The sequence below is a fragment of the Manis javanica genome, chromosome 4 (genome assembly GCF_040802235.1).
Source record: "Manis javanica isolate MJ-LG chromosome 4, MJ_LKY, whole genome shotgun sequence".
Taxonomy (NCBI): Eukaryota; Metazoa; Chordata; class Mammalia; order Pholidota; family Manidae; genus Manis; species Manis javanica.
In genome coordinates, this window is record NC_133159.1 from 147,965,196 (window position 1) to 147,979,057 (window position 13,862).

The 13,862-nt window shown below is 35.7% G+C and overlaps 1 protein-coding gene across 7 annotated transcripts in view; it reads left to right on the forward strand.

Moving 5' to 3' along the window:
• The window catches only part of TRIM37 (tripartite motif containing 37), a 145,235-nt gene extending 131,420 nt beyond the window's left edge, over positions 1-13,815 (forward strand). For 5 of the 7 annotated variants that reach the window (XM_073235332.1, XM_073235326.1, XM_073235330.1 and 2 more), the window contains 2 exons: positions 984-1,062; positions 1,665-2,271. In XM_073235332.1, the coding sequence (XP_073091433.1) occupies positions 984-1,062; positions 1,665-1,677 (92 nt within the window). In that variant the 3' untranslated portion in view covers positions 1,678-2,271. Of the gene's footprint in view, positions 1-983; positions 2,272-13,544 lie in introns of those variants that run through there. The other 2 variants (XM_073235328.1, XM_073235327.1) reach the window with 2 other exon arrangements.
• Positions 13,816-13,862: the final 47 nt, after the last annotated feature.

Below are 13,862 nucleotides of genomic sequence, written 5' to 3' on the forward strand. Positions count from 1 at the left end.
TGCCTAAACATTTACTATTTGCTGCTTTATAGAAATTGTTTGCCAACCTCTGCGGAGGTTTCAGATGCTTAGTTTTTTTTTTTAGAGATATTTCTAGTCCAGTCAATAAGGTAACCTTCATAAAGATAACTTTTTCTGATTTCTTAGAAATACAGGCAGATTATGAAATCATTTTTTATTTCCTCTTCCTGCCAACAAAGTCTTAGGAAAAAAATTAACTGAGAGAAAACCATTTGTTTGTTTTTTTATTTTGCTTTGTTTTAGGAGTATGACATAATTATTTGATTTATGTACATATTATGAAATGATTACCAGAAGAAGTTTAGTTGACATCTATCACCCATTGTTAATATTTTATCTAGAGACTTAAAATCACCAATCTAAGCATTTCTCTCAAAATTTCCTGGAATGACACATTGTCAAACTTACGTGAATTATCAACTTTTATATTTTGTTTCCCTGTGTTCTAGTGTTTTTTTCAATACAAAGCCAAGCATTGATGATTTTTAAGTATTAAGTTACTTTTAGTCATTTTCTCTGCCTCTAAAAGAAGCAGCCAGATTTTGGGTAGGTTATTTTCATCACTGTTGGGTTTTTGTAGTGATACTTGCATGTGCAATTTAATTGGCTTTAAAACATGTTGTTTTCATAAAGTCAGTCTTCAGAGTGTGCGGCACCATCATTTCTTGCCCCTTCTTCGGTTGCTTCCACAGTGTCCGCAGGAGGACAGAGGCAGCAATGCCTTTCATCTTCCAACTGTGGGTGTCTTCTGCACATTTTGTTTTTTTTTTTCCTTTGTTTTCCCTTTGTGTTTGCTTATACCTGACTCAGATAACAAATTCTCTCAAGACAGAGATTTGTTCAAAGCACAGAACATATTTATCACTTAAATAACATATTTGGTAAGATCATTTAAAGACATGGAAAAGAAAAATACTGATCTTTAGAAAATGATAACTGCTTTTAATTTTTTTTTACCTTAGATACACATTCCAGTTTTCCTGATGGTGAACAGATAGGCCCTGAAGATCTCAGCTTCAGTCCTGATAAAAACAGCGGAAGGTAATTTTCAAATCAAGGGAACTGACTTGCAAGCTACCTTGACCCTGAAGTTTGCTGTGGTTGGTGCTCAAATTTGCATTCAGTCAGATAATCAGATTTGGTTTTATTTTTTCCATCATCTCTACCTAAAATAAGTAATTCTGAAACTTCAGAAAGTAGTGCAGTTCTAGTATAAGATATTAGTACACAAGAAAAATACTGGGAAGAATTCTGTGTAATGTAATGAAATAACAGTGTAGTCCTCTATTAATTTAGCAAATTCGTATATTCATAAAAAGCAGATTACTACAACAGAAAGGTGATTAACTGCCAGAAAATGTACCTAGAGACAGTGCACGTTCTCAGGAACTAGGTCAGCATCGGTGTTCTTCTGTCCTTGGCCAGATGTTCAGTTGTGTTTAAATGACTACCTTTATATTTTGGGTTTTCATCAGTTTATAGTTTCCTTAGTGCCTGTAGATCAGTGAACAGAAAATTACTTACGTGTAGATGCTGCCCTGTAGACACTTTAAGTGAATAAAGTAACACTAGACTGAATCTCCTCTTCGGAGTATGTTGACTGACTGAAGTTAATTTATCTTTTCTTCTTTGTTCGAGCGCAGGCACACTGATTAAATGGCACATGATCTTTCTGTTGTTTGACTTTTGCAAATGTATTTTTGAATGAATTAAGTTAATGTGGGTTGATTATGTTCCTCGTCATGAACACATGTAATATCATTTGAAATTATTTCATTTGTTCTGCCTTTTACCAAACAATGATAATGCAGCAAGTATTTAAACACCATCTTTGTATTTTTATTAGTTGGACATCGATTTTGGTGTCAATATACGTTTAAAAATTCATACATATTGCACAGTGATTTATGTAATACTGTGGTATAAAGTTTACTTTCATATCCACAATCAGCCCAAAATAATTGCCAGATTTTGTCATCTGTCTGCATTTGTGTTTGATCTGCTATGCTGTTTGTGGAAATTACACTGAAAGTTGACTAAGGGCTGTTGAAAAAGCATGAGTATATATATATATATATATATATATATATATATATATATATAAGTGAGTGACATCTCATCTGCTTGTATTTTACCTACTGAATATTGTTCACTTTTCCATGTCTAATGTCTTGCTGAATGCTGATTCATAGTCTGCTTTTGTTCAAAACAGTTTGCACCTTTTGTTAATAAAATGAACTTGAGAAAATATTATGCCTCTGCAATTTATTAAAAGTGGACTGGAAGCCCCCTTTTTTTCCTTTTCATATTGCCAGTATTTAATAGAGGCTGTTGAGCTATGTAGACTGTTACCACATGCATGGGGAGGTTAGAAGGCTTTATTTATAATCATCATAGGATCATAGTATAAACTTTTTCTCCTTAAAAGCTTTTTGGAAATATTTACATACTGTAATCATTAGAAGTAGAAATTTAGCATTTGCTCACTAACACACTAGTGTCTGCATGCTGTTGTGTAGTAGTTTATCATGCAATGCTCTAAAACATTACTAATACATTCTTTAACATGTTTATTTAATTTTCTGTTAGATGGAAATGTATATATGTTTGTTATATTTTGACAAGAACTTATTTTTAATTGTTTTCTCTTATCTCTGTACTGTATTGTAATGGGTGAAACTGTAAGAATTTCGCACCTTTGTATCCAGAGCAAACCACTGTAAAAATTGATTAGTAGATTTTTTTTTTTTTTAATGAAACTCATTGGAATCCACAAACACAAGTGTGGTTGGCTCTACTTGGAATCTCTCACTATTACGTAGCCATTTCTTACCTCTTTTTGTTATTGAACTGAGTGCTTTCCATGTACCTTTATAATTATTTTTATTTTCAGAATATGGAAAACCACATGTGGTTTGAGAACTAAGAGAAGTCGGAAAATAGACTACTCATTTCATTTGGGACAATTTACTTGTAAACAGGCTTTTAGCATGCATGATTTAATCATGAGATTCTCTTGGGTCATTGTGAGGTATCCCTACCTTTGTTGGGGTGGAATCATAAATGTTCTTAATCTTTGCTCTTTTCACAAATTGAGGGTTTATTTTGGTCAGTGGATTCCCCAGAATGGCATTGTGTTATTTGGATCTTAACTGTTTTTCTGGCTTTTCTTATGGTCTCAGTGTATATATAAAAGCAATCAGGAATGCTGCCTTTATTTTAGATGAATTAAGGGTTGGTTGAGACTCTTTTAAATTGGAGTTTGAATTTACTATGTCAGGAAGACTTTTTGGTGGTTACAGCTGTAGGAAATTTTGAAGGTATTTACTTCTTTATGCTTGCATAAAAACTGTATAGGGCAGATTATTTGAACTTAACTGGTTTATTATGTTCTCAGGTGTTTGAGGAACCCAACCCATTTGTACCATATTCTGACTCCATATTTGGGAATAAATTCTATCTCTTGAAATGCAAAAAAAAGCAACCTTCTAAAGATATGATATTGTAGCTGCCTCCTGGTAGAAAAAGCTCCATTTTTTTTTTTCGGTAAAATATAGTTACTTTTCATTAAAGACATTTTATTTCTGTCAAAATGTAATGGGTTTGTTATTGTTATTTTTTTTTTTGAGAGGGCCTCTCTCATATTTATTGATCAAATGGTTGTTAACAACAATAAAATTCAGTATAGGGGGGGTCAATGCTCAATGTACAATCCTTAATCCATCTCAAGCCTAATTCTCGTCAGTCTCCAATCTTAAAAAGCTCCATTTTTATAATTAAAGTTGACAGGTTTCACCAAAAAACAAAACAAAACAAAACAATAACAACTAAAAGACAGACTGAGTACTCAAAAGCACTTCTCCCAGGATGAAGAAAACCATGTCTCTTGTGTTGGGCTCCAGATCACTTGAAGTAATGTCTGTGAATTCTAAAATAGTAAGAAATATGCAACATACACAGATTCAGAGTCCATTGAGGAAAACCTTTGGGATTCAACTAACAAGTATTTATATGATGTTTTCTCTAGGAGTAGTCAAATAACTATCCTTTGGCCAAATCCCTAGCATTATTTTTGTAAATATAAAGTTTTACCAGAACATAGGCACCTCCATTCACTTACACACTGTCAGTAGCAGCTTTTGCCCTACAAAGGCAGAATTGAGTAGCTTCTAAAGCAACCTAATGGCTCTCAGAGCCTAAAATATTTATTCCCACACCCTTTACAGATAAAGTTTGCTGACTTCTGCTCTCTCATTGATATTAATGGGAACTTCATTTTTTTCTTTTTTCAGTATAGAAGTTTTGGGTTTGAGAAAGCATGATTCGGGTTTGAGAAAGTCAGAAAGGTCAACCATTTGACTAATTGTTTTGTGCTTGGTTCCCTGTTGGGCAGGGTGATGGGCAGCTTCTATCCCATTCATTCTAGACTCACAAGAGGGGCTGAAAGATTTCTTGGAACATGAGGTGCCTGTTAGGTTTTAGTAGTGGGGTCTTTTGTAATGTTTGTAATGTTTCTTCGCCAGTTCCTAGTTGTGTTATGCCAAAAAAATTAATCTGCACCCAGTTCCTCAGTGGTACCAGGAACCCCTGTGTTTTCCCTCTTCCTTGATACAGTTTGCCTGCCTGGGCTGCGTGAGATTTTAGGTAGCAGTGACTAAGAGAAGAGACATAGGACAAGATCCTAGCTCCTTTTCCCTCTCCCCATTGGCTGTTCATGATGTAGTTTGCAAACAGCTCTCTCTCCCATTCTCCTGCTTGTAGGTGTCATCACCCACAGTCTGCACAAGTCATGAGTAGTGGACCTAGATTTATAATCAGTGGCTCTACCCTGCTTGTCCTACTTTATGGATCCACACAGAATCCCCACTTTTTTCCTTCTTTAAATTTTTCCCTTTTTCCTAAAGGGCATAGATTTTCTAAGTCTTTTCTTCCACTATTACCTTACTTCAATATTTAGTGTTTTTATCCCAAGTTCATTCCTAAAAAATTTCTCCTTAATAGTGTTTTCTCTTAGGCCTCAAGATAGAACAATACTGTTTGCATTGTGCACAAGTATATTTTTTCTGGACAGTTTTGACCTACTGTGTCACTGAATCCTTAAGTAACCTTTGAGGTAGATGACTTGTGTGTCATTATCAATTTGGCAGAGCAACATGAGGTTCAAGGAGGTTCTGTGATTCTCTCAAGGCTCAACACCACTGGTAGGATGGAATGAATTGCTGGTCTAGTACTTAGTCCAATTCATCACACTTTAACTAAACCCAGCATTTTGATACCTAATAATTAAAAAGCTAAAGGTTGTCCTATTTTTTAACTTTCTGAGATAATTTTAGATTTACAAAAGATGCAAAAATCTTGACTTCCTATACGCCCGTTACCCAGCTTCTCCTTGTGTCAACATCTTATGCAACCATAGAACACTGATCAGAGCTAAGAAATTATTAGCCTTGTTTACAGTATTGTTAACTAAACTAGAGAATTTGTTCAGATTTTACCAGTTTTTTCACTAATGTCCTTTTTCTGTTCCACAGTTCAGGATCCCACATTGCATTTTTATTTCCGTAGTATCCCCCTGTATGTGACATTTCCTCAGTCTTTCATTGTCTTTCATGACCTTGATGTTTTTTTAAGAGGACCACTTATTTTATAGAATACTGAATGTGGAATTGTCTGATGGTTTTTCATATTCTGTTGAAATTCCGTGTAATTCAGAAGCCTACTGCAGAGGAGATGTGCCCTTCTCAGCACATTGTGTTAGAGGCTATATGATGCGAGTATTTATTATTGGTAGTTAATCTTGATTACTTGTTTATGGTGCTGTCTGCCAGGATTCCCACTATTTACTATTTTTCTCCTTGTCATTACTAAATATTTGGGGCAGTGCAAATAATTCTGTTTCTGCTTAAACACTTACCCACTAATTTTAGTGCCCACCAGTGGATCTTGCCTGTGAAAGCTACTACTGCTTCTAGTCCCTATTAGTGGATAGAACAGGAAACATATACTTAAGTCATGCAAGTACACACATCTGTATGTATCTCTGAATGTGTATATATGTAAATGTTTTAAGAAGAAAAACCATGAGTCTAACTCCATAGCACTCATTTTAGTCTCTCCTTTTTTTTTATGTCTTTCTTTCTCTAATAGCCTTTCAATTCATTGTATTTACTTAGTAATTCAACCCTCATATACAAACCAAGTCATTTCAGAACTGTTGACCTATAACCCACTACAGTACACTGTAGTTTTTTTATTTTAAACCTTCCAGTATCATGTCAAAACACTTTTCCAAAGTTATTGAGGTCCTAAGATTCTGAGTTAACAGTATTTCCTTTCTTCCTTATTCTCTTCAGTGTGATTTAATTGAAGTATCATTGATATACAGTCTTACATTGATTTCAAATATACAACACAGTGGTTCAACAGTTACCCATATTATTAAATTCTCACTCCTTCTTATGCAGTTACTGTCAACACAGAAAGATGTTACAGAATCGTTGGCTGTATTCTCCATGCTGTGCTACTATCCCTGTGGCCACCTTCTGTTATGATTGAGAATTTCTGTGCCCTTTATCCCCCTCACCTTCCCCACCCACCACCCAGCCCCTCCCCATTGTAACTAGTCACTTCTCAGTGTCTATGCTGTTTTGTTCACTCCATTTTGCTTTGTTTTGATATTCCACAAATAAGTGAAATCATACGGTATTTGTCTCTCTGCCTGACTTATTTCACTGAGCATAATACCCTGTAGGTCCATCCATGCTGTTGCAAATGGCAGGATTTCTTTTCTTTTTATGGCTGAGTAGTATTCCATTGTGTATGTATACCACATTTCTTTATTGGTTCATCTGTTGATGGACACTTAGGGTGCTTATGTATCTTGGCTGTTGTAAATAATGAGGCAGTAAACACAGGAGTGCCCATATCTTTAAATATCAGGGATTTTGTTTTCTTCAGGTAAAGTCCTGGGGTGGAATTACTGGGTCAGATGGTATTTCTATTTTTAGTTTTTTGATGAACCTCCATACTGCTTCCACAGCAGTTGTACCAATTTACATTCTCATCAACAGTATAGGAAGGTTCCCATTTCTCCACATCCTCACCAACATTTGTTATTTCTTGTCTTTTGGATAGTGGCTTTATTCTGACTGGTGTGAGGTGATACCTTGTTGTGGTTTTGATTTGCATTTCCCTGGTTATTAATAATGTGAACATCTTTTCATGTGCCTCTTGGCCATACATACTTCTTCTTTGGAGAAATGTCTTTCTTTTCAGGTCCTCCACCCACTTTTTAATCAGATTGGTTTTGGGTTTTTTTTGGTGTTGAAGCATATGAATTCCTTATATATTTTGGATATTAACCCTTTATTGGATGAGTCATTTATGTATATTCTCCCATACTGTAGGATACCTTTTTGTTCTGCTGGTGGTGTCCCTTTCTGTACAGAAGCTTAATTTGATATAATCCCACTTCTTCATTTTTTATGTTGTTTTCCCTTGCCTGAGGAGATATGTCCAGGAAAAAATTGCTCATACTTTATGTTCAAGACATTTTTGGCTATGTTTTCTTCTAAGGGTTTTATGGTTTCATCTCTTACATTCAGGTCTTTTTTGAGTTTATTTTTGTTTATGGAGTTAGTCAGTAATCCAGTTTCATTCTCTTGCAAGTAGTTCTCCAGTTTTCCCAGCACCAGGTACTGAAGAGGCTGTCTTTTTCCCATTGTGTATTCATGGCTCCTTTATTGTTTATTAATTGAACATATATGTGTGGGTTTATATCTGGGCTCTCTATTCTGTTCCATTGATCTGTGTGTCTGTTATTGTGACAGTACCTTATTGTAGCTTTGTAGTATAGCTTGAAGTCGGGGAGCATAATACCCCCAGCTTTGTGTTCTTTCTCAGGATTGCTTTGGCTATTTGGGGTCTTTTGTGGTTTCATATGAATTTTAGAACTATTTGTTCTAGTTTCATTGAAAAATGCTGTTGGTATTTTGATAGAGAATGCACTGAATCTGTAAATTGCTTTGGGCAGGATGACCATTTTGACAATATTCTTCCTATCCATGAGTATGGGATACATTTCCATTTATTTGCATTGTCTTTAATTTCTCTCATGCCTCTTTGGTTAGGTATATTCCTAGGTATTTTATTCTTTTGATGCAATTGTAAGTGGATGCTTCAGTGTGATTTTGTGATTCACTTAAAATACAGTTAGATTGATCCGTGGTTTTTCGATTTACATACATTAAAATTCAGTCTTTATAATATATACAGGTCTGTGGGTTGTGACAAATAACAGAGTCATGTATCAGCTACCATACTACTACGCAGAACGGTTTGATCACCCCCAAAATTCCCTTGTACTAGCCCTTCATGGGTAAATTCCCCACCATCACTCCCAACCTCTGACAACCATGACTTGTTCTCTGTCCATTTAGTTTTCCCTTTTCCAGAGTATCATATAATCACACAATATGTAGGCCTTAACTTATCAAAATGCAGTTTTTATCCATCTTGTGTAAATCAGTACTTTGTTCCTTTTTATTGATGAGTAATATTTCAATTACTATACCACAGTTCATTCACTTACCCATTGGGAGACTTTTGGGTTATTTCCATTTTAGAATAACTGAATTTTACAAAACATTTGTGCATAGATTTTTGTGTGAAAGCTAATACATGCCTTGGAGTGAAGTTGCTGGGTGTGTAATAAAGAATTTACCCAGCCTCTGTCTCTGATTCTTGGGATATAGCCTCTAAGTCCTTGGAATCTCCTGAGTGATAGAAGTGTCATTATTTATGGTGGGTCCTGATAGTTTATGCTAATGAGATGATTGGGGATGGAGGCTAGCCATGCCAGAAAAACTAACCATGTGAGTGGAGAATTGTGGCTCTGAGTCACATGGTATCAACCTGAATAATTCAGCCTCACTGCTAGTGAATCAATCATGTTTATATAATATCCAAAATAAAAAAGGTTGGGTGAGCTTCCCTGGTTAGCAATACTCTGTATTGTCATACATTGATGTTTGGGAGGATAATGTGACCTGATCAGAAGCAAGCTTCACACCGGGACCCTTCAGGACCTCAAACTATGTGTCTGTCCTTTGGTCTGGTTCTGATTTGTATCCTTTTGCTACAGTAATACTATAATTGTAAGTAAAGTATTCCTGAGTTCTGTGAGTTGTTTTAGTGAATTATCAAACTATGGGCAGATAGAGGGAACCCCACCAAGTTTGTAGCCAACCCTTCAGAATGAGGGTGGCCTAGGGACTCCGAAACTTGCAGTTGGTATCTGAAATGAGAGCAGTTTTGTGGAGGACTTTGCCCTTAACCTGTGAAGTTTGGCCTAACTTTCATGTAGCTGGTGTCAGAACTCATTGCACTAAGTCCTGTGGTAAGTAAATACTTATCTTTATAAGAAACTGCCAGCCTTTTCGGGAAGTGGCATTGCTATTTCACATTCCCAACAGCAACAAATGAGGATTCCAGGTGTATCTCACAAACATTCGGCACTGTTTCTGGTCCGTAGTTGTATTGTTCTGTCTTTATCTGATTTGATGTCAGAGTTGTGCTAGCCTCCTAAAATGAATCTTCCCTTTTCTGGAAGAGAATGTATAGAATCAGTATTATCTATTCTTTAGATATTTGGTAGAATTTACAAGTGAAACCATCTGGAAGATTTTTTTTTTCCTAGGTGTATATTTTTTGGTATTATGCTGCTTGGTGTTCTCTGAGCTCTTTGATCTATGGTTTGGTTTCTGTCATTAATTTTGGAAAAGTCTCAGCCATTATTTCTTCAGATATTTCTTCTCTGCCATTATCTTTCTGTTCTAGGATTCCAGTTATGCATATGTTAGACTGATGTTATCCCATAGTTCTTATGTATTCTTTTCTGGGTTTTCTTTCACTTATTTTTTCCCCCTGCATGTTTCAGTTAGGGTAATTTTTATTGACTTGCCTTTAAGTTTACTGCCTCTCTCCTTAGCAACATAGAGTCCACTGATTAGCCAATCAATCAAGGACATTCATCATCTCTGTTAGATTATTTTTCACTTCTAGCATTTGTTTAGTGTCCATCTCTTTGCTGAAGTTACCCATATGATCTTGCATGTTTTCTACCATTTCTGTAACATACTAACCATAGTTAAAAGTTCTTGGTCAGTTCCAAAATCTTTGTCATATTAGAGTCAGGGTCTGATCACTGCTTCCCTCTCTGCAGTACATTTTTTACACTTTTTCTTGTTTTCATATGCTCTATATACTTTACTGAAAAGAACACATCTTGTTTAGGGCAGTAGATAGTTTGGCAAATAGTTTTCACACCTAAAAATAGGCAGGCCTTTCATGCTGTTTAGACCTTAATTACAGAGTTTGAATTAATCTAACTGGGAGTTGTTCTTGATTTGAGGTTCATTGCTGCTAAGATTAACCTTAGTGGCTTCATGTTCCTATAGTGATAACATTTCATTTCTGATTGGCCTTAGGTACAGAACAGTGCTGCTGCTTCAGAAAGAGATGTTCCTTTTGGACTAATATGATCTTTTCAAGTATAAATAATAACTATAAACTTACTTCTTTCATTCTGTTTTAGCAATACTTTAAAATATATGATTTTTAGACCTTCACTTTTTTCCCTCAATTCTTGCTTCTTTGGGTTCTATATAAAATCATACTAAAAGTGCTGAATGTAGAGTTTAAGTTTGTTGTAAATCATGTGAAATTAGTTTTCCAGGACTTCGAGGTGGGGAGGAGGGTGATGATGGTGCAGCACATCAGTAGGCTGACTTGCCTGTCGGGTTTCACTCCACACCCTTGGGTGCTGGCATTTTGCTGTATCATCTTCACTTCTGTCCCCTGCATCCTCCTTTCTGTCTATATCTCCTGTTACTCTCTAAACAGCAATCCCCCAGACTTTCAACTACAGTTCACCTGATTATTTCCTTTTTTTCCAGGGTAAGAAACTACACTAAACCTAAACTAAAAGGAGAAAGACTAAGTGAAAGGAAAAAACTTTGCTTGGATGCAGAGTTTGAATAATAAAGTAGTTGGGAGATTTGAGGAGTCAGCACTTAGCCCCTATTCCTCATCTATTTTAGGAAACTACTCCCACTAAGTTTATGGAGAAAAACATGTAACATGAAATATCTCTTCTGGGTTTGGGGGGATGAACAGTTGTTTGTTAGTTATAGCAGCACTTAGGAAACATTTTAAAAAGAAACTGTTGTTTTAAAGTTTAAGGAAACGACCTCAGGATTTTATTTTCTGTTCTGAGGCAGCCTAAACCTCAGAACTAGTAGCTCATCTTTCCTTTGAATAAAAAGACAAATAACTAGTGGCTTTAAATTGCTGGGTTTTATTAAGATATTGGCAAAATTTCAACATACTTCTTTCCCAAATGAACAGTTTTAATAAATATGAAGGATCACTCATGATTACAACTGAACTCAAAAGTGAGCTGTAGAGCAGGTCTGTAGATTGATAAATTTACTTGGTAAGAAATGATTTACTCCATTTGCTTCACTCCATAGAGAATTCTTTGCAGAGAAATATGAACAAGAGAACAAAGCCTCTCACCAAAAAAGCACCTAGAGTGAGAGTTAACAATGATGTATCTGTGGGTTATCTAATACATCAAAGTTTATTAGAGTATTTCCTTTTCCAGAACAACTGCTGTGTCAGTCTGGAGTTCCCTATCTTACATCATACGTTCTTGTTAGTACAATAAATAGTCCTTAAAATGCTGCTAGAGGAAGTAACAATTACTTTTCAACACAGTACCATTTGTCTGGAAAATAGTCATGTTATATATAATACTGGTGGTATCATGTTTTGAAAAAAACATCTAAGCTATTCACAGGTCAAAACAGAAGAGTGTATTTATCCTTTAACATCACATCATTTTAAAAGGTGAAGAGTATGTACTTTCTTTTACTAGTTTACGATCCAAAAAAAAGATGTCCCAAATGATGACGGTGTGACCAAAATTATAGTGTCTCCTTTGATGGCCTCGCTTAGGTAAGAATGATCGTTGAGTGACCAAGTTATTTTTAAACATAAAAATAATAGTTTAGATCACTTTTTCACAAAGCCTTGACAAGCCTTTAGTATGGAAGGAAGTACTTGAACCACAGCAGTTCTATCTGTAACACTGAACTTCTTTGAGCATCACTTCCATCTGCTCATTGGATGTACTTACTGGCACAGTGTCCCCACAATGGAGTGCGGTCGTCATGGAGATGCAGCGTGACACTCTATCATCATGTCAACATACCACTATAAACAGACTCAGTGTTGACATTGTCCTTGGAAAAGGTATTACTTTCAAGGATCCTCCTAGTTAAATGCAAAAGTAACTTCTATAATTCAAGGACAATGGATGGCACTTCTAGGTAAAGAAAAAGGTATATACATGTGTGTTTCCACCATCTTCTTTAGCACAGCCCTTGTGCTGTAATGTCACTTAACCTTAGATATCCCTCAAAAGTACACATCCAGAAAGTAACAAAGGAAATCTTTCAATTGGAGACTGATTCCTTTGGAAACTCACAGTGAATGTACATGGAATTTTGGAAATCTGTTTCCTAACCAGTACTACACTTTCTTGTTTATATTTGTTTTACTATTTCCTATTCTAACAAAACTTTAGCAGGCAAACAAATTGATGCAGATCATATTAAATTGAAAAAGGGATACTGCCACTTTTACAGATTGAGTGTAGAACTTTCACCACCACTAAATTACACAATGAGTAAAAGTACAAAATACGTAATTCACAGACTATACCTCAGCATTAACAGTTAATATATATTATATACTTTTATATCTGTCTATTATTTTTACAATCACCAGATAGACCATCATTAGATACAAGTTACAGAAATGTGTGGATACCATTAGTTAGAAGGGGTACTTATTGCTTACATCAGCAAGCAGCAAATAAGGGCATAGGATCTGAACTGAAGGGAACTACTTTCTATCACCAGTGGCATTAAGGTATAACACTGCATTTCACAAAGCACTGCTTTTTACCTAGCTTATAGAACACCAAGAGCAGTATATATCAGACCAATAACCACTACTTTAATATGTATTACAGGATTTTAAATGACTTACCTTACAAATGGTACCTAACTACTCTATATAAGTGCGTGTTGTGAACAAGTGAATAGTTATTTTTCACAATATTGGTTTATAACTTGACCACACTAGAACTACTTTGCTCTATTTTCTAGAGGGCTACTGGCATGAGGAATGGAGGTAGCACTGCTTATCTAGTGAGACCTAGAAAATCCAGACCCTTACAGATGTGGTTGGTGTTTGTCCCGGTTTCATCCAACCATTTTTTCCCCACTGAAAAAAACTTATCACTTGTACCTTTTTTCTTTTAACCTTCTTTATTCTGATCAAAAACATTAACAATAGACAACTACAGAACATACCTAAAAATTTTTTTAACTTATCTAAGTGCTTTGGACTATGTGAACCAATATTCCACTGCCTCTGTTTTCTTGTTTCCTTAGATAATTTGATCTGAAACAGACACTGCACCTGACGGGTTGACAAGACCTAGGCTTCAGAAAATGGGTGCGTGGGTGAGGCCCGCGTACGGGGTGAAGCATCAGGGTGGAGGAGAGCTGCCGGAGCCGGAGCTCTGTTCACTCCCTCCTTTTCAACCATGTGTCACAGACTTGAGAAAAGAAAAAATGACTTCAGAATCAAGAGAAGAATACTGAAAATCTCTATACGTACATCCAAATTTTTAAAAATAAAATCTGTAGATTAACCATCTGATCATTGCTAAAGGTAAAGTTGCTCTCATTTATTTGATACAGCCGCAC